The 21,174-nt window shown below is 43.5% G+C and overlaps 1 protein-coding gene across 1 annotated transcript in view; it reads left to right on the top strand.

The window, feature by feature from the left end:
* Positions 1-20,963, top strand: part of PYCR3 (pyrroline-5-carboxylate reductase 3) — a 28,549-nt gene extending 7,586 nt beyond the window's left edge. The window contains exons 3-6 of the mRNA XM_085604771.1: positions 1,040-1,219; positions 11,127-11,339; positions 12,890-12,982; positions 19,645-20,963. Of these exons, the coding sequence (XP_085460897.1) occupies positions 1,040-1,219; positions 11,127-11,339; positions 12,890-12,982; positions 19,645-19,827 (669 nt within the window). The 3' untranslated portion in view covers positions 19,828-20,963. The remainder of the gene's footprint in view (positions 1-1,039; positions 1,220-11,126; positions 11,340-12,889; positions 12,983-19,644) is intronic.
* The last annotated feature ends 211 nt before the right edge of the window (positions 20,964-21,174 follow it).

Below are 21,174 nucleotides of genomic sequence, written 5' to 3'. Positions count from 1 at the left end.
AATGATGCGTCTTTGGCAGTTTCAGCCTTCAAGGATGATTGAGCTCCCATTTCAGTGGCAAGACAGCTCCTCCTCTCCAGCTTCAGCAGCAGTACCACTAGTTATTGGACCCACTGGAGACTACCAGATGACATGGTGGTTCCCATACTTGTTAAGTCTTGGTGCGTACAGCACAGGTCACTTCTAGCTTCATTCTCTAGGACAGTCTGTTTTCTCTGAGTGTTCCTCATGCTGGGTTTTTCCTTCTGGACATTTTCTCTTCATACAAGGCTTGGCACTCACTTTATCCCCCCCCCCCCCCGCCCCCTCATTGACCCACAGGCATCTGTGCACAGGTATGCATGTAGTACACACCCTCCACCCCCCCGTTTAAGGAAGCAAAGCCCATTTTCCATCTTGTGTCATGCTAAACCACGGGTATTCCAGTGGTCCTCGACTCTCAACACACAGAGTCCTATTCCCATACATGTGCCACACACAAAAACACTCATCTGGAATGTTGGTGCAAGGTTCTGGGTTTCACATAATAGCAGAACGTTACATGGGAGGAGTCAGTAGACTCTTCTCTCCTTGACACATAGGGAAAGGTCTGATGATACTACTGATTCAGAGAAGCATGTGGCGCTGCCACCGCTGCCTTATGTGGCGCACCAAGAGTATGAACCACAATACAATGCCCACCATGAGGATACGCTTTGTAAGCCCCTCCAGGTTACAGAATATGTTCTGGACCTCACATTACTGCGGACAGGCCTAGGCCTCTGCACACAGACTAAATTAGCGTGATGTCATGGCAAAATAAAAGTTAGGATAAGTTTAACATACAGTCGAGCACGCGGGGGAAGTGGTAGACTCCTGTTTACCATGCAGGGGACATCCCTAGCAATAGAAAGAAGAGTAACCCTAGAAGGCAGAGCTTCCACAGATTACTCCAATTGTATGCTGTATAAATTTGCCTAAAATGAGTTATTGAATTATGAGTCAAAAGCCATGTTGGAATTAATTCATCAATGTTGTTTTTGTTGTCTGTTGTATTTAGGCTCTTGGTTGTAGAACAACGCATTCCAATGTCGCTGTCCCAAAGGACTGCAAAGTGGTCATTTTAGCCACAAAGCCACACATTCTTCCTGGAGTTTTGAAGGAGGTAGCGTCTGCTGTCACCAAAGAGCACACAGTGGTTTCCTTGGCTGCTGGTATCACGCTTAAAACATTGGAGTCGGTGAGTATGCTTAAAGGTTATCTTTTTTTCTCAGAGTCATCTGTTCACAAAAACATGCAAATTGCATTTTCTCCCGTTCACAGAAAGGCACAAAATGCAAGGTAGTCTTTTCACATAATTTGCAGGTTAGGTGCATCCATTAACAACTTTACCTACGTTTTCTCGGGTTAGTTGGACATAAAATATGGCATCATACTGAGGGTAGGAAGACCGAGGCATTGCTTATTAGCCGCTTGAGGTGATAGCAGCATTTATCAAATATTATATTGTTTTTATCAGTGTCCTTCACAATAGAGACTATGGAGAGAGGTGTTTGAGGAAGGAAGTGTGCTTATGTATGTGCTGGTTAATTAGTTAGGATGTGTTTCTGTCCAAGTCTTCAAAGAGCATATGTTCCAGATTAGGCAAGAAGACTGCATTGGTGGAAACGAAGTGGGATTTATTCCTCATCACTCTCTTCCCCACCTCACCCACCACCACAAAGATTTTCTTTCTCGCACAGTTCCCCAATCCATATTAACGCTGTATCCCTAATTTGTACATTGAAAAGGCAACACATTCATATATATTCCAAACTTATCTTGACACTGAATCTACTGGAATATCCACTGTGGCAGGTCCCATCTCTGTACAAGAGATGACCAATCTTCTGACGGACTGGAGAATATTACCGCACACCTCTAATAGACCTCTTCCATACTGGCCTATAACATAAGCTGCTGCTTCTTTCCATTCTTCATCACTTCCGTATATAACTCGTGGTTGCAGGACTTTAGCTACGGAATCCTCATCTGTCACTTTGAGTTGCCAGGTGCCCTTTTTTCTGGTTCCCTTGTACATGCTTGTAGAAGGGAAGAGCCACTCCAGAGTTCAGTTTCCAACATAGATTGGCTCAAATATTTAATATGGTAGCTAAATTTGATTAAATGTGCGTCCTCTGTGTGATTGACTGTTGGCCAGGATCTGACCCGGTCTCTAGAGTGAGTTTGTCCCGTTCGCCAAACAAAAGTTATGGGTTGAAGATGCCACACATCCAAGGCCATACAGAAGAAAAAGTAAACTAACTAAATCAAAGTGCAAAGAAATGTTGCATATACTTTTTGGCAAAGAATGTTTTATGCACAGTAACTCTGGTGAAACGTACAGTCGCCAGGCAGATCCATCTTTGAATATCCGCTACTACTTACCTAAATTGGACGTTCTCTGCTACTATATTAATGTCTGCTCAATATGTTGGATTTTTGCTTGGTCTTTTGGTCGCCTGGTAACTTTAAACATGTGCACTCGATGGTTAGGTTTCGATGGTTAGCTTTTAGCTGGTGGCCTCCTGGTCTTATGTGGAAATAATGTTTATTGTGAGGAGCAGTGTCTCTATGAGCGCAAGGGACCATATCCAAGGTGCTCGCCACATGGCTGAGTCCACCCAACTCTCCACTTTGCCACAGCCACACGATCCTGCTTTCTCACCCCCGCTGCGCAGCACAGCACACGCACCCTTATGAACATCTTACCACTGTCTGGTTTGTCAGGAACTAAGTGTGCTCCTCCAGTTGGCTCCTCGGTAATTGACAGCACAGCGGGCTCCACAACGTTGGGTGGCCTGGGCCTTAACTGCTAGTCACTGCTGCTGCGGTGATGGTATGGGAACAGCTGGCTGCCTCCTCAGCGGGGAGAGGGGGTGGAATGCTAGCTACACTCCCGCTGTAAATAGCGTTGAGAATGGTACACCGGGAGCGTGGAGCAGGTTGAGAGGGTAAGCTGGTTTAGGAGCCTCGGATTGCCCCATCTCACTGTCCGTCCCCTATCCCCTATCTCCCTCTGGCCCCCTGCAACTCCAATGCTACAGTGCAACTAGGCTCTGTTGTGTCAGCTCCCTTGGCGTCTCTGCGGGTGGCTACTCTGAGATGCCGTCTGCAGTTCGGCCAACTCTATACTTTTGTTCAACAACTCCAGCAGGGAGCTACCATCACCAGCTTCGTAAAACGGTACCATTTTGGCTGTGTAATCTTTGTGTTTCTTTCTTATAAGACATCTCTCTCTGCCTGCTCAGTCCCATGCATGCATTCTCTGTTCTATGCCGACTTTACTTGCCTGGCCAACTCTCTAGCCTCTTTACCCGTCTACTCCTCTTCTCTTGCCCACCCTTCTGCATTTCACTCTATTCTCCCCTGTATATCCTCTCTTCATCTCTATGATTCACTCGGTCTACAACCACCTTCTCACAAGACTTACAACATCAAGATCTTGCTTGAAACATATTTCACCTTCCAGTCCTTATCTCCTATTTACTTCCATCTCCTTTCTTATCATTCACCTTACTCCTCCTAGCCCTTGCTACCCTCAACTCTTTACCTTGCGGTTTTCCCTCGAATTTCCCCGTTCCAACCTATACTTCCCCTCTTTATTTTCCCCATTCCCTCCCTCTCCCGTAACATCACTCGTCATCCTTCCTGACCCCAACTCCTCTTCAGGCCCAACATTCATCTTGTGAACTGCAACCGTCCTTCAGTCCCTACTAACCCCGTCGCCTACAACAATTGCCATTACTCCATCCTGTGCTACTCTCCAGTGTTTTCATGAACGCAAGACCATTGAACAAGAAACACACTAACATCTACGATATGCCAGATACGGACACTGATCTGTGATTCACCGCAGCAACTTGGCTAAGCCAGAACGCCTACATGAAGCAATACCTGCTGGTTACAAAGTCCTCATGAGAATGCGCTGTAGTAGTAGCCACAGTGCACAAAAGTTAATACCTACAAAACCCAATTCTACATCACACTGCATCAGAATGTGAATTACTGCTTGTCCAGTAATCTCCTATAGCCCCTTCTTTTCTGCATTTCTCCTTCTCTCCTGCATTCCCCCTTCTCTCTAAACCTCCCCTGCTACAATCTCGCGTTTCTCTCCTCTTTGAAGACGTTGTTGAAAATATCACCCCAAACATCCCAATCACTCCTCTCTCCTCACTAGGTGACTTCAAACATGAACTACCCTTTTCCGAATATCTGATACACAACGTGGAATCGCTACGTGCAGTTTAAATTATGTCTTAGCCAGCTCTCTTCCTCCCTTCCTCCCCCCTCCCCCTCCTCCCACTGGAGAATAACCGAGATGCAATTTTTTACCTCTCTGAACGTCATCACGGGTATCAACAAATATCCAATTTGATCCTGAAGTTGCCTAAACAACTGCTGAAGCATAGAAAAGCCTGGACTATGCCGCATTCTGTAATGTTTGTATTTCTTCACTTACAAACACCACCTCCAATCTTGGTTCGAAAGTTCCGTCACTGGCTTACATCAGCCCTGGACTACAACATTCCATCAGCAACCAGTATAACCTCCCTTTGATGTCTGAATGCTGATTGGCTCGCATCATGGCAGAAAACCCTTAAATCTAGAGAAAAAAAAGTACTGGAAAAGACAAACAACACCTATGGGCAAACTGACTCTGCAGTACCAGCAAGGAACTTCATAAGACAATCACTTGTTTCCTGAACTAGATTGTTTAAAGAATTGTCGGCGTACAACTAGGAGCTCACATAGAGGCTATTCTTCTATCTGACATACAAACAACTGTGCCCAGTTAGGAGCACAGTCCGAAACATGGGACCGCATTAAGACTACAATGGACTCTAATGATGAAGCTGCACTTTTGATAGGGGATCTTTCTGCTGACTTTAATACCGTCCATCATCCCACCTACTCTACTCCAGAGACTCAAGTATATTGGGATTCAAAGCAAAGTCCTTCCCAGGTTAGCTTACTTCCGGAGTAATACTTGAACCTGCATTCTATCTCTGCCCTTTTTCTGCTTTGACCATTTTTCCCTCCCATGTGGGCGATCCTCAATGACCCATGTGGGCCACACACAAACTTTACTAAAACTTCAAAGCCGATCTGAGATGCATTGCTGTGCCATTGGATATTGTCTCCTTGCCACAAATGATGAGAAACTACTGAATTAACTCAAATAAAATGAGTCAAAAACGGAGACATTAGCCTGTGATAAATGGACGGCCTTTCACCAGTCCACCACAGAGCGCGTGGACCACATCTTAACCCATCATTGCAGGTGAGGGATCTAAACATGATCATGGACACAAACCTCTTTCTGATTCCTCAAGTGAATCAAATTACAATAGGATCCTTTGTAAGATGAGAAGCATAAGTCGAATATTCCCTACTCGGGACCATAGGTAGAGTCCACTATTAGCCTAATGCTTTCTTGTCTGGACTGTTGCAATTGTGTATACCTCGGAGCATCCCATGGAGTCATTCAGTAGATCCAGAGAATCCGGAATGCATCTGCAAAATAATCCTTAACCTTTGGCAGGACATGCATTTCACCTGCTCTTCGAACTCTACACTGGATCCTGCTGGCAGATCTATCCTGTTCAAAGCAATGTGCACAGCTCATCCTGCCTCCTTCAGCAAATATTCCACAACGATGACCAATCCAGAGGTCTTTGATCTAGATTTGGTTCTTCTCCTATCTGTCCCTCCCATCATCAAATCTCATACTGGAGGAAACGTTTTCACATACAACCCCCGGCAAGAATATGAGTAATCTGCAACCATATTGAATTTAAAGAGTGCACGAAAAACCGAGCTTCTCCCATGGTTATTACTAATATGTTACGATGAACCCGATAAATGAATATTCGAATGCCAGTATGTGTTAATTCTCAGACTGATTCTTAACATTTCATGCAGAGCGACAACGATGCCCTATGTCTGCAGCACGTGTACAGACCTCATGACCCTTACCCAGCGCCTCTTTTATTGGTCCACCTACCACCAATACTCTGCTCAACCCTACATTTTGGAAAGAGTGCCAATACAAATACGAACATTTTTCAACCCCCATCAGCACTACAAAGTGCTATATGAATGGTACAGACCAATACAATGAAGCAAACCTCTTGGTGCTTGAAGAACTCATTAAAAGTGTTGTAACATGGTACAGGATGCGTTTTTTTGTTGACCACCGATCAAATGTCATGTATCGGAGAATGAATTCAAAAACGTGCACAACAATTTTCTTGAATTTGCCCTGTTTAATTGGGATTACCAAAGAATTTTTTTTTTAAATGGCGCGTGCATCGATTCGCATATGTTTGTGATTCACAATTTGTGGCCTTTAGTCGAGTTATTTTATGTGAATTGCCCATATCCCACTGCGGCCCCTCGGCTACAGTCCCACAACTGTGCTCTTCTCCAGGTGTCTCGAGTTAGCATTCTCTTTGTGATTTTTTTTCTTTCTCTTCTTCAGTGCTGAAGCTGATTGCGCTACACCCTGCAGACCAAGGGCTTTATTAATGGTGTTTTCTCCATGAATGATGTACCCCAGACCCTCCTCATGCCTATGATGAGCAGTCACATAGTTCAATAAAACCAGTGCACAGGTGGTAGAGCACTAGTTCAGTTTCTTCCACTGCCATTGTACGTAGGCTGGTGGTGCACAGAGAATTCTATTTTATGTCAAGCCTCAGCTGGCACCTGGATTCTTCTTTTTTCATTTAAGTTCTCTAGCTTGACTCAGCCCCATGGCTGCATTGGTGCGTGGTACTCAGCTTAACTGTGTGGTCTCCACTGAACTTACTTACAGTTCAGGTAATAGCCTGTGAATGAGTGTTTTTTGCACAAACATTCTCCCGTTTATATTCTTCAGTGTTAGCATAAACAGGATTCATCTCTCCATGCCTGTTGAGAGCAGGCGACTTACTGAAGGGGCCTAAGCCATGTCCTGCTACCTGTCCTTTTTAACCCCGTATGTGCCTTCCTGAGGACGTGGCCCATTGTCTCCTAGGCTAGACCCAGGCTTGGCTTTGATTCAGCCATTCTCTCTTCCCCCACGCCCTGGCGTGGGTGATGTGGTGCCACGAGCCAAGCCTTGATCCATCTCTATACCCTTCTTACGAGATCCTTTTCTTCACTATAGCCAAGCCAGGATCCCAGTGCCTTCTTCAGACTCAAGCCCTTCGTCTTAATCTTGCGCTCAGTGTTCCTTCTCACAAAGTTCCATGTCCACTAGCACTTTGGGCTATATTGTATTATAATGTGTGTTGGGGCTGCTAGCTGGGCACTGCTGCACCGAGCTCGGCTGAAAGGACCCGTTTTACTGCCTACTCTGGTTTGTCTGGGTGTGCTTTACATGGTGCCCTGTTAGTGTACGAGGCAAGTTAGCCTGCATGGAGCTTATTTGTGTGGAAGGGCAGGCCTAGTGCAGAAAAATGTATTACTTGTGGTGTGAAAAGTGTTTGGAAGGAAAGCTGGCATTGGTATGTTATATTATCTGGAGCATGATAGCATGCAACTCCCACTACTGTGTCATTGTGGCATTCTAACTTGAACTAGAACTGTCTAACTAGAATGGTCTAGAGCGATTACTGGTAGACCTACGTGTTTGATTGTAGAAATGTGAGGTATTACCTATGTCAGTTGAGGTGTGTGAGGTCCTAACTCGTAGTCCGGTCATGTTGCTAAGAACAAGGCGTCGTCTATATGCGTACTCCTTTTTAGGTCTCGCCTCACCTAGCGCATGCGCAGGTCTGGCGATACTTTTTGAGAGGGCTCCAAAAAGTGCTACCAGGCCAGCCTAGAGCTACAGTGCATGTGCGCGCACGCGCCGCGCTTGACCACGATTACTTTCACTTTCGCGGCCGCACGGCCTCTTTGATGTTTGATCGCGATCACTTTTGCAGCCGCTTGGCATAGCCAATAGGTCTCGCTTTTGGGACCTTATAAGTATTTAGTTATGCAACTGTTGCATGGCTAAACACTTGAAAGGTCCCAAAGGCGAGACCTATTGGCTATGCCAATGCTTGTTAAAGATATGTCCAAGACACAGTTTGCATGCCATTCAGCTTTATTTTACTTTGAAAACATGTGATCAGAAGCCTCTGCCATTGGGATTGGGACTCTTCTCTTTTTAATCTAGTCACCCAACCTAGATCCTAGGTTTCATTCTTACCCTAGATTACATTAGCTGGATGTACATGTTATCCGAAACATTTCAAACTTCTCCACTAATCGTCTCATTGTCATAAAGCAACCCAGTATATTTCCCTTTGATTAGTTTAACTTTCATTTATTTTTCATTTGAGGTGAGTGCGTGTTTTTTTAATGCAGTTACCAAAGGGGGGAAACAATAAAATTACGATTTCTTTCCTCTTTTTAGCTAGGTCTTTGACTCTATCGTCACATTTACTCACTCTGCACCGTACCACTCTGTAGTACTGTGCTCACACTTTATGGCCTTTAACTGCTGTATGTAAATGAAGACAGCCCAGAAACACGCATTTTGCACTTCCAAGCTACCTTTATTAACCTGTAATTGCAGACCCATTTGCACCCAACCTGGGAACACATCCGCGGCCCCCAGGGGTATGCGCCCGACACTTTTAATACCTCTGGCCTGTATCCATAAATTAAACCTACAACTAAAGTGGTAACTAGGAGGAAGAGTTTTGACAGCATCTGAAATAGAGCAGGTAGCGTTTCAGCGCCTAATTTGTAAAGGAGGCCATCAAAGCTTGCGCCACCCATTGCCACTGCCCATGCTGCCCAAGATAGTACCAACACTACTACCCATAACTCTGCTACAATGGTGACATATTAGACTGTTTGAGGCCCCATAAGCTATAAGAATGACTTGGGTGGCAGTTATTTGTTGTTCTTAATGTAAACTGAATAATAAACAATTGTTGTTCTGCTCATTTCTGAATTACACAAACCGTGCCACCATGTGGCGGCTGTCATAAGTGTCATTGCTGACAATTAAGTGGCGGTGCTGAGCACCGGAACCCACCGGCTCAAATTAAGCACTTGGTCTCAATGGCGCGCAAAGTGACTAAAACCATGCAGTGTACTGCCACTGGTCAAGGCCAGCACCCCAGTTGCTGCTTTACAATGTAAATAAAGCACCAGGCTCAGTTTGAACTTCTCATGAGCAACTGAAAAGCCGCTAGACTGGACCAATCATTGATCAGAACTGGAAGGGTGAAAGCAGTGATAGCCCTCCTCACTGCACTGCATTTCGTTCACCACAGTCTGATTTACATATAGAGGAAGAGAAGCACGTATGTGTTGCAGCCCGACTCCAAATTCCTTCTTTGTTGCCTCTTCCATGCTTGTGCCCAAGTTGAACCAGAACCGATGAGCTTCGCACATGGCAGACAAAGTTCACCTTCAGTGTGGCTCATGGAGCATCCCCTTCCCGGTGATCATAAGGCTTTCCAGTTTGTAGCTATTACGCTATACATATTTCTGCAAAATAGAACATTTATATTTGTGCAAAGTAGCAAGAGTGTTACAACTTGTTGTGTAGTCGAGCTGTGCGAGAATGTAATCTGTACTCCTCTCTTACCCTCTACTCTAGCTTGAAGTACACTGGGATTCCAGTGTTCTCACTTCAACACATAAATCCACATGCTCAATTTACCCAAAAACTCTAGCTATTGAGGCTCCATTTTCCCAAAACCCTAGTTATTCGGATTGAATGGTGCTTGTGCTCTACACGGTCATCTGCAACACATTAGCTTGGGTTTTAAGGCGGCTAGCCAGGCCCTTCAACCAGGGGTTAGATGCAGCTTGTATTACTACATACTTTGTGGCTGGATGATGTATCGGTTACACTTTAGCTTGGGGTTGGTGGAGGCTTGTGCTAACTCCTGTCTTGGGGTTGAAGGCAGTTTCCATTAACTTTTGACCTGGGGTTGAGAGCAACTTACATTTCTTATCCAGATTTCAGCTTCCAGTAACCAGAGAAGTGTTGGATCCTGGAGTGGGCGTGCATGGCTGTAGGTAGGGGAGTAGTGCAAGACCATAGATAAGAGCAGGAAGGGGCCACTGGGTTGGGCTTTGCTTCTGCAGTGGTGAATACAGTAACAACAAGATGGCATGCAGGGAAGAAGGGCTGCACTCAGTGTTGATTATGGTGTAGCTGCAGTGTGATTGTATCCTATGGATAGGAGTCGCAACCAGTGCAAGTGGGTATTGGAACTCGTCCCTGTGGGCATTTGAGCTCTAGTGGTTGAATACAGATTGTGCACAGTGATAGTGCTGTGCCTGTCAAAGCTACAGAGCTACGCCATTAAAAAAAACAATTAATTGAGTGGTTTGTGGGTGAGGAATGCTCAACCTGCTTTTGTAAATCAGATCATATGTTGTCTGTGTGAATGTTTATTTTATTTATTCAGTTCATCAAGATGTATTAAGTATTCTAAGTCAGTGCATATTACACATAACATGATTGTGATCTCAGGAAATACATGGAAAAGAGAAAGGTAGTATGAATGCATCTACCCTTAGAAATATTATGGTGGTGCCAAAGAAAAGAGCCAGGTTTCGAGAGCTCTTAGGGCGATAAGGGGTCCGCGAATACTGCAGGTGTCAGCAGGCTGTGTTCCAAGGCTTAAGATAATGTTGATCCAGCTAGGAGTTATTTCAATGGGAATTGGAAGTCCCTCCTGAATTCAAATGGAAAGTGAACGTCACATGAATAGAGATGTCTTTTAATGGCATTTATTTGGAACTCCTATTTGATGTTGGATTTAGCTGATTTCATTATGACTTGAGTACTGCAGCTGATAAATTCACTCACACATTCCAGTTCCCAAATGTGTATTATATCCCTGTTCATTAGCAGGATGTGCATTTTTATTCACTGAAGCCAAAAGGTGTTAAACTTATTCCTGAACTAAAGCAATTGGTTTGTTTAACCATATTTTAACAAAAAAAAAAAATTATGAGCTAAATTTACTGTAAGAATTTGGGCTAAATGCTGCATTTTTGTGGTTCTAGTGCGACCACTAATCCTGCTGCTAGACACCCAGCAACAGTATGTTCGATTGTCGACTGAAATGCAAGTCACTTATCCGCTCTGCCCTTCTCAGCTTCTTCCCCCAGGGACCAGTGTGCTGCGAGCCCTACCAAATCTACCCTGTGTTGTGCAGGCCGGTGCTGCCGTGTTTTGCCGGGGCTGCTATGCCGGAGACCAGCAGGCAGCGCTTTTGAAGATTGTAATGTCGTCGTGCAGTTTGTGTGAGGAGGTTCCAGAGTCCTACATTGATATCCACACAGGGCTGAGTGGCAGCGGTGTGGCATATGTAAGTATTGCCAAATAGGGGTATGTCCTGTCTCAATAAGGCGTCATTCCCACAATAGGACAGACATGCATCGGTGTCTGCTCTTTGTGATATCAGCATATTTCTAGTATGGCGTGACACATTTCTGACTCAATGTATCAGATGGGCAATTTCAAATGTTTTTTTTTCCATCCTACGAAAAAAAAGTACTTCTCTTAAAGGATACCCATTTTATCTGTATCTTCTGCAGTGAGACTTTACACAAAGAGTTATCGTTATGGCCGATGCATATTGGTGCTTTTTTGTTGCTGTGACATGACCGTAGTGACACTAAACATTTCACAACTTTTTATATTCTCTTTATTGGTCTTTTTAAACCATAAATATACGTTAATCAAATAAACAACTGCTTGAACTTGACATTTCGCTGTATAACTATCATGAAGCTCCTCAAAGCCTTTTCCTCATCAGTCCCCTCCATGTGCATCTCTCCTTCTTTCTACTGAACTCCAACCTCTGATTTGGAAGGGACAGGCCTATCTGTAAAACTGGTGCCACTATGAACCACGACCAGTTTTACCAAGGATACCTGAATGTATAATTGATTGGCATTTACCTGTTGGATTCCCCTCCTTTATATCTATCCTACCACACGAGCACTTTTCTTTTTCACACTCCCCTTGAAGCGACCTCTTTCTCCATTTGGAGCATTGTATATGGTGATCAGTTCTAAAAGTAACTAAATAATAAACTGTCACCTTTGGAGTGATATTTTGTGCCTTTGTGTTTTTCGAGGATTTACTTGTTTGCTTTATAAAGAAAATGGTGGTACATTAATGATACAGATATGTACCTGATGCCCTTTGACTAATAAGATGTCTTTCATAACTGAATTGTAACTTCAAAGAAGTCTAGGACCACTGCTTCCTATTCCAATCGTTACCCAGGTCCTTGACAATTGTGGGTTACCCCATTATATCATAATGCAAAAGGAATGAGTAAATCATCAGTGATAAAAGAACAAGTTGGTGCCTCTACAATGAGTCTGTGCTTCAGAATAGCACGATAGATGAGTCATCCTCCTCCTCCTCCTTTTGTGATCCTCAGCAAGTGTAAAGATGGCAGAGTGTAGAACTCAGAGGACCTATGGAAGGGCCTATCCTTCAGAATAGATGAGTGATCCTCACCAAGTATAGAAACTGCAGAGTGTAGAACTTAGAGGATTGTGGAATGGCTGAGAGTCGAGTACAAAAAACCTGACCGTTTGCAGCAACAGCACAGAGAAATTAAAAAAATCCTAAAGAGCAATCACCAATGGCAACGAGCCAAGATTCACTCATTCACTGAGAAGTAAGAACCATCATTTACTCGCAAAACAAAAGTCCTGAAAGTATCAATCCTCAGCGGTCATGTTCATGTGATTGTAGGGCAAATGAAAGTCAGAGGGTGAAATAACTGTGTTTTCCTGTCATTATTGATATTCTGTAACTCTTGCATTTCAACGTATTTACTGCAAAAAATTGGAATGTACTGATGTGCAAACGTCTCCTTTCCCCCTCCACCCTCCTCAGGTTTACACATTTGCTGAAGCACTAATGGACGGAGCTATCAAAATGGGGATGCCCAGTGACTTGGCTAATAGAATTGCTGCTCAGACACTGCTGGTACGTTGGTGGCTTGTAAGTTATACTCGAACTTATGATATCGGTTTTCGCTTTGCTAATGCATGTTCCAGATGATATCACATATGGAGCATGCATTAGCAAAGCGAGTAAGTAAGGCTTTAATGTACAAAATTAAGCATTCACCTCTTGTGCCTGCCTGTTTTGCCAAAGCTTATTTTTAAGGTATATGTAATGCTTGAGCAAAATAAATGGGAGTCCTAACCATTCCATTGAAAAAGCCTGTGGCAGTGAAGAACAGAAAACATTGCATGGATTTTAAAGAATGTAATCTGTGAGTATTCTGTGTACGTCTGAGATGTCAAATATTTGGTTGTGCTATGTAATGGAGGCTCTACATAGTAGATGGAATGATGCACCATAAAGCCAGTAGCATGATGAATGACCGAAATATTTATTTAGAGTTTTATATAGTGCGAACAAGACTCTTACCGGTGACCGAACACAAGTGGTGATAATGTACATACATAGATTACAAAGAACAATAGAACATCATTTACAAATAAAAATAGGAGTGGCAGGGAATAGTCGCTCATGAGGATAGGGAGGTAAGATCCTCATTATGAGATGAATTTGTTGGAAAGTAGAGTTTTTACTTCTTTTCTGAAGATGGAGGTGGATGGGTTGCATCTGATCTGGTGGGGAAGAGAGTTCCAGATTGTGGGGGCAATCCCGGAGAGGTTTTCTTTTTATTGGATTTTTGTGACTTTAGTAAGGATCTTGTTTTTCTAGAGAAACTGTTCCCACCCAATAAGGTCAATTTCTGGGTCAGGTAAGAGGGAGTATTGTGGTGCAGCGCTTTATGGGTTAAACATGCAATTTTGTGGTGGATCCTGGCATCATAGGTTAGCCATTTCATTGATTACTGGTTGGTAGCGATGTGATCACGTTTTTTAGATCCAGTGATGAGCCTAGCAGCTGCATTTAGGGTAGCCTTTAGAGGTGCAAGTGAGATTTTCTTAAGGACCACAAGGGTAGATCAACTGTTGTCTAATTTTGATAATAAAGAGCTTGAACTGCTGTTTTGAGGTCTGCCAAGTGGAGGAAAGGTTTTAGTTTCCTTAGGATGTGTAATTGATGGTTAGCTCCTCTGGCGGTAGCACTAATGTGTTTTTGTCCAAGGTTATACATAGGGATTTTGCAGAATCGATAATTTGTGGGGTATAATTCAAGGCAGTAATATGATGGAGACAGCCTTTGATATTAGGGGGCGATGATGGGTGGTGAGATCAGTAGGAATTCTGTTTTGAGGGCATTGAGTTTGAGGTGGTTACGGCTCAGCCAGTGTTGCATTTCTGTCAGGGTGTTGTTGAGGATATTGATGTCCTCAGGAGAGGCGATTTTCAGATAGTTTAGTATCGCCCACGTACATGTGGTAGGAGATGTGGGCTAGTTTGAGGGTTTCAGTTAGGAGCTCCGTATCTAAGTTAAACAATGTCAGGGAGAGTAGAGTCTTGGAGTACGCCCAACAACACTGGCGATTGATCGGAGAGAGCATAGTTGATTGGGATGCGCTGAGATGTGCTGTGGAGGAAAGAGGAGAACCATTTTAGTACAGTGTCAGGGAGACCCATCCTGTGTTCTAGAAGATTCAAAATGGTATATCATGATTGACAGTGTCAAATGAGGCCACAGATCAAAAAGGATAAGTAGGAAATATTCATTCTGGTCTAGTGAGCAAAGGGCATCGTCGACGATGTGGACCAGAGCAGTTTTGGTGCTATGACCCGGTCCGAAGCCCGACTGACATTTGTCTAGGAGTTGGAAATGCTCGATGTGATTGCGAAGCTGTAAGTGTACGCATTTTTCTAAGAGTTTGGCTAAGGTTGGAATGTTGGAGATAGGGTGGTAATTGTTGGTATCAGACTTGTTGGAGTTGGATTTTTTTTTTTTTAATATAGGAATAACCTGCCCACTTTTGAGGCAGTCTGGTATGGTGGTTTGAGTGAGTGACGCATTGATTATCCTAGCCCATAATGGGATTAGGAGGTGGATGGACTTATTGAGGAATTTGGAGGAGAGGGGGTCGTTGAAGCGGGTGGAGTATTTAAGAGAGGTCAAAATGTTTAGGATGTCATTTTCTTCCAAGGTTTGGACGCTGTACCCGTAAGCGTTCTTTTTAGGTGAGCGTGGGGGTTTCCGGGCATCCCTCCTGATCTTGAGGGGGTAGGATGTAGAGGGCATTCAGTTGATAGGAGTTGCATAGTGTTGTGGATATCGTTGGTGGTTAGCATGGTTTTCTCTGCAAAGAAGGTGGTGAAAGTCTCGCAGTTAGGTAGTGTTTTGTTGTCTGAGGAAGGGGGGGTCGCTCTTGCGGATCATCTGGTTTTTGATCATTTGGAAACGTTTTTTTTGGTTGATTAGTTGCTGTGTCTAGTTGATTTTGGAAGGAGGTTGCTTTGGAGTTACTGATGTCCCTGCTGTAGGCACTTCTTCTTTGCCATAGGAGTTTGAGGTTGGACAAGGCGGGGAATGTCTCCATACTCTTCCTGTGAGTCTGAGGTGACGGCTTCCTCATTAAGGTTACAATTGAACCGAGGGGTTGGTTCGTTTGGTCAGGATTCTTTTCAGTTGTTTAGGTGCAAGGGTGTCCATGATTTTGGACATGGAATTTATGTGGTACTAAGTGCAGTCAAGAACGTAATCCATAGAGGAGGGCGGGAGCAGGATTCTGTCACTAAGAGTCGACATAGTGAGTGGGTTAATGTTGTGGGTATCTCGGACCCAGTGTTTGGCCTTCATAGGTTGGCCCCTAGAAATAATTGCCCTTTCTGAGATGTGGAACGTGATCCAGTGGTGGTCAGTCTAGTTGCAAGGTAGGGTGGATACAATTTCTTTGATGTTCTCTTAGGCAATGATTAAATCTTGGGTGGCCCCTTTGTTATGGGTTGGACTATTGCACGCTTGGATAAAGTTAAGGTCTTGGAGGAAGGATTTGAAACTGTTCACGAGAGGGTCACTGGAATTGTTCTTATGAATGTTAGTTACCAAGAAAAATCTGGTTGTTGTGTTCATCGTTGTTAAAGGAGATACTCTCCATGATCTGTTGGATGAATGTATGATTATCTCCTCGCGGGGGGTAGAACGTGGGAAGAGAACATCTGGAATTATCATTGGTGGTGATGTTAATCCTTAGCTATTCGCAGGAAGGCAGTGAGAGAGCCTGTGATTGTATCAGAGAAAGTACGGACCGAGATATACAGGCTAAGCCGCCCCAGAATGGCCTAAAGGGTCTAGTCTGATGATCTCATGACTTGGGACTAGTTTGTCAAGGATTGAGGCTGGGGATTCATTCAGCCAAGATTCAGTGGGCACAAGGCTGTTCAAGTCCTGGTTAAGAATGAGATCGGCTATGTCCGCCTCATGTTTCACAGCTGGGTGGCAATTGAGTAACACGCAATTGAGGGATGTTTTGAGTGTGGTCATGGGTGTATGTGAGGTGGAAACTGGTTTTAGGTTAGTTTTATTTATAAACCTACTGTTGTGGTTGGATGCCCTGAGAGGGTGAGTGATATTAGTCTTGATTTTTTTTTTTTATAGGGTGTAGCGTGGTTGGCCGATGCATGGTTATAAAGTAGCTACGGTTGGGAAAGGGGTGGCACCTCTACACATTAATAGTCCAGTAGGGAAAGTATTTTGTAGTCCCATAACTGTCTGAGTAGCCTATTGGGTCTGAAGGAGTGGTTATGGTACAGTGTGGATTTCAAAAAAGGGTGGATGGCCCGTGAACAGGAAGAGATGGAGGCAGAGTGGCAATTGGAAGTTAGTGTTGTTAATCTGGAGGTGTGTGTGAGGACCACTTGTGTTTAAGGTTGACGTGATATGAACTAGTTTGAGGATGTCAGCCACAATCAATTGAAGTTCAGAAATTATAGTGTCAAGTATAGTCAGAGAAGCGACTCCTAAGAGGATCCTGGCAGAGGGAAGCTTTATAGTGTAACGAACTAGCCGAATTCGGGCAGTTTGTGGAGCCAGCGTCGGTAGAGTTCACAATCGAAGACTTGGTGATGGTTGGTTGAGAGGCGGCCGTGGATGTATTGATCTTGTTGATGGTAGTGTAAGTGTCTGGGTCTATAGAAGAGTGTGAGAAGGGGATGTCTGAGTTATGTTGGTGTGAGGGAGTGATAGCATTTGTGCTGGGGGAGGACAGGTGTTGGACTGAAGTAGTGTCCTAATAAGGGAGGGTGATCGCCAAGAGAGAAGGGTGGGGGGAAGCGCTAAGTTGGGTGAGCGAGACTGGGGTTTGCGGAAGGGGAGGGGACAAAGGGAAGATGCAAGGGAGTAGGCGGGGCATGGTTGTCTAGTTTGTCCTTGAGGTAGGAAAAGAGATGAAAGAGTTCAAGATACCGATCTGAAGATTGAATGAGCACAGTGCCGTTTTTGTAGATGAAGATGGTGTCATCTGCATTGTATATCATGGAGGGCGCAATAGTAAATTTGTTTCCATGTGTTATTCTTTCTTTATGGTTGTGTTTAGTGAGGAAGATTGGACTTTCCTCCAATTAGCACGTCTATTGGTAGAGAAGATGAGGTCATTCAGTAGGGTATCCTTTTTGTGGCAGAAGTAGGGATCAGTAATGAGTTTCTTAATAAGGTTGCGGATTATGTGTTTGAGATATCTCATAGCGTTATTAGTTATGGAGGGTAGCTGATTGATTCCCTCTAGTGTGTAATGGACTACCTCCCTCTATCTCGGATTGCTGTTCTTGATTTACGTTCTTTGTTTATTTTTAGCATCTGTATGTAAAGACAACGGGTAAGAAGGATTGGTTATTTGTATTTGATTGTATTTATGTACATGTTTTGTATGTATCTTTATGTGTGTTCAGCGACATAAAACAGATAAAATATATGCTTTAACAACCATTTTTTGAGTGTGTATTGGTTTGGTATAAAGGAAATAATTGTAGAGATTGAGGACTCATTGATAGGGACTAATTTGTTTTTTTCCCTATCGAAGTATATATGTATTCGTTCCTCTGCATCACTGTCTGTTTCCAGAGGGTTGAGAGGTATCCGAAATATCCAGAGGTTTATCAACGGGCGAGAGAGGCAAACACATCAGAGGCTATACCGTGTAGATCGCTCCTTAACCAGGTTATTGCAAGGCCAAGCAATATGTTTCTTATACATCTCAGAATTAAATATTCAGGAAATGTCATAGAAGGACAATCCGAAAAGCTCAAGATTATGACTGTCCCTATTGCAAAGTTCAACCATACAGTGCCAACACGACTAAGTCAGCCAGAACCTGATGTGTCCACCCTGGCTCTTATAGAACAGGACCATGCAACTGTTTCAAAGTAGCTATAACGGGGAAACGGGTGCACACCTCTGCATATTAATAGTCCAGGTGAAACAACATAGTTAAAATGACTTGCACCAACTGATTCATGCAGATTAGCCATCCTTAGGCTAGTGCAACAATTACTGATGGGGACAATGCGCATGATATGTTGTATGACCAGGTTCCATAGCTGGGTGTTGGTAGTATATGGTAAGTTTCTGGTTGAGGGGCTGAGGGGGGCAGCAGCCAAAACAAAATGTTTGGAGCGGGGTAAATCGGTGGCTCGTAGATGGTGCCACTGGATCGGGCCAATCGCCAGCAGTCACAGGATCCTCCCTGAGGGTTTACCACGACTCGGCCAGCACAGTAGCTGGAGGGAGCATCAAAAGTTCCATCCCAAGAGCGTGGAAACTGGCGATGTAAGGTATCAAACTTCTTCCCAAAAATTGAAGGAGAGGAAGGCACAAGCGTCGAACATGTGACTCCAAAGTCCATTCTGTATTTTAAAGAAATGGCTGCAATAGTTCTGCAGACAGCTGTGCAACCAAGCTAAACATAGTGTTGTGCTATGTGAAAATATGTAATATTGTGACGGGCTTAGATTATTCAGGAAGAAGAAGATCTCCAAAAGCCACAGACTCTTAACCTAGAGATTCCAGAGTCGTCAAACCAGGAGTGGGTGTGGAATAATGGTCAAAGTTGCTGTGAAAAGGAGAGCTGAAACCCGAAGTATTAGGAACAACAGCCAACTGCATGCATATTTTATGTCCCTGTAGAATTTATTCCTACTTGCATAGTATTTTGAAGCCACCTAATTTGAGAAGCTTTTTTTCAATTGTTTTTCGCATATATTCTACAACACTGTAGTGAGATACACAAATAATTTTACACGGTTCGCTAAACAGTAGGCAAGTCTGTGGTTGTCGGGGTCCACTTATACACAAAGGCTGTGCCAAGGCCAAACTAATATGAAGATTCTGTAATACCAGGTACTTGGCAGATGGCAGTATTCCCTCAAATCTTCAACAAGTGGTTCGAGGTGTAGAATATGTAATGATCGAGGGAGTCCCTGTGTATCGCCCACTGTCGAAATGGAAATGAATAAGCAGTCGGGGAAGTGAGGGGGGGGGTATAATATGTATTGAGAACTAATGGTTGTCCCATACTATGTCTACATATCCTAGGTCTGTCGTTTCATCTATGTATGCATGGTTGCAATTGAAAACCAATAAAAATAAGTTAAAAAAAAAAAAAAAAGAATATGTAATGATGAAACTTGCAGACCAAGAGCTGCTGGAACGCATTTTACTGTTCTTTTTCTCAAAACAAATTAATTCAAATCCATTGTTTTCTTCAGGGCGCAGCTAAAATGATCTTGGAAACTGGAGACCATCCTGCTAAATTGCGAAATGATGTCTGTACTCCTGGTGGGACCACCATCTATGCCCTCCATGAACTGGAGAAGGGGGGCCTGAGAGCGACCGTCATGAATGCGGTGGAGGCTGCAACGTCTAGGGCTCGAGAGATAGGCAAGCAATGAATACTGATCACCACCATTGAAACAGCCCATATCACCATTGCACAAGTTCTCAGTTGTTCTTTCTCCCTACTGTTGTGAAAGTTGTATGGCATGTGGTCCATTCTGTTCCAGGGCCCCGTAGACTCACTTGCCATTTGCAGACATACAGTAGCTGACTTTGGGGGAAAAGGTGAAGATCTAGAGACTAATAGTAACAACAGTGTGTAAATGTTTTTCCCCACACTACATTCCAAAATGTGCAACTTGGAAATGGACAAGTTCCAGACCACAAGTATTTGCAGCTTGTTGGTTTCCAGATCAATAAACTGTTGGGCAACTCATCTAATGCCCAGTGCATCGATGATGCAGTGATCCCTGGCTTGGCTGCTCAATAAATCTACTGGATTTCTGGTGTGGGTTTGGTCAGGACTCTGAAACTTCAAGATTTCTAGTGCACAGCAAAACAGCTATCAGATAAGCTCGCACAGTAATTCAAGGTTTTGTGATTTAAAGGCAGGAAACACCGAAGTTTGTGCTTGTTTATTTAATTCTGAGATTCACTAAATGAGCATGACTAAGATAATAGATATCAAACATTTATGATGCGGAGTTGCTACTTCAGCTGTTGATTAAACAGTATTACCCATGTCAGTTTTTTGGGGGTTTTTTTGGTCTGGTTGGTGATATTAATGTTCACCGCTGGAAATATACAATGTCTTGTAGTGTAATATTCAGGACCTGCACATTGACTTTGATGTTGGGGTGATGCTTTCTTTTGCATCTAGAATGGAATATTTAGTGATTTGTAATGAGCGGCATGGAGCCCCTCTGATGTCGTTACGTAGGCTAGTGCAAAATATACTCCTGTTCCCTGACCATTTCATACATCAAAGCTTTATGTGCCTGAGCCAAGATCCTTCCCTTTCTGGCGTTGCTGGCATTTTATGAATGTGTTAATTTTAAATAATATCCTAATCGTTATATTTATGACTCTCCACTTCAGCAGTGGTTTACGTTTCATCTGTTTGAGATATGAGAGTTGTTTAACTACTATTAACTTCTGTTTTAGTTAACAAATTATTATTTATTTGTAACAAATACATTTCCTTGTAATGTTTAAAACATTCATAAAATTAAATAGTTAATCTTCACTTTCATTCATCTGCTTGTGTTGTATTGATTGGGACACATACCTTCTCACATCTGATTTACTTTACTAATCGGTTTGTGCGTTTTCATTCGGTGCATAGAAGTTTGAAATTAATTTGATATAGATTCCCCAAAAATTGGATACCCGCTGTACAAAGTATGTGGTTACTCGTAGTGTGAAATATAGGCTGGTGTTTCGTAAAGCACAGGCAAGCAGAA

This window comes from Triturus cristatus, chromosome 5_1, assembly GCF_964204655.1.
Source record: "Triturus cristatus chromosome 5_1, aTriCri1.1, whole genome shotgun sequence".
Lineage (NCBI taxonomy): Eukaryota > Metazoa > Chordata > Amphibia > Caudata > Salamandridae > Triturus > Triturus cristatus.
Note: the sequence above shows the minus strand (reverse complement) of the source record. Positions and strands in the feature narration are given on the sequence as shown.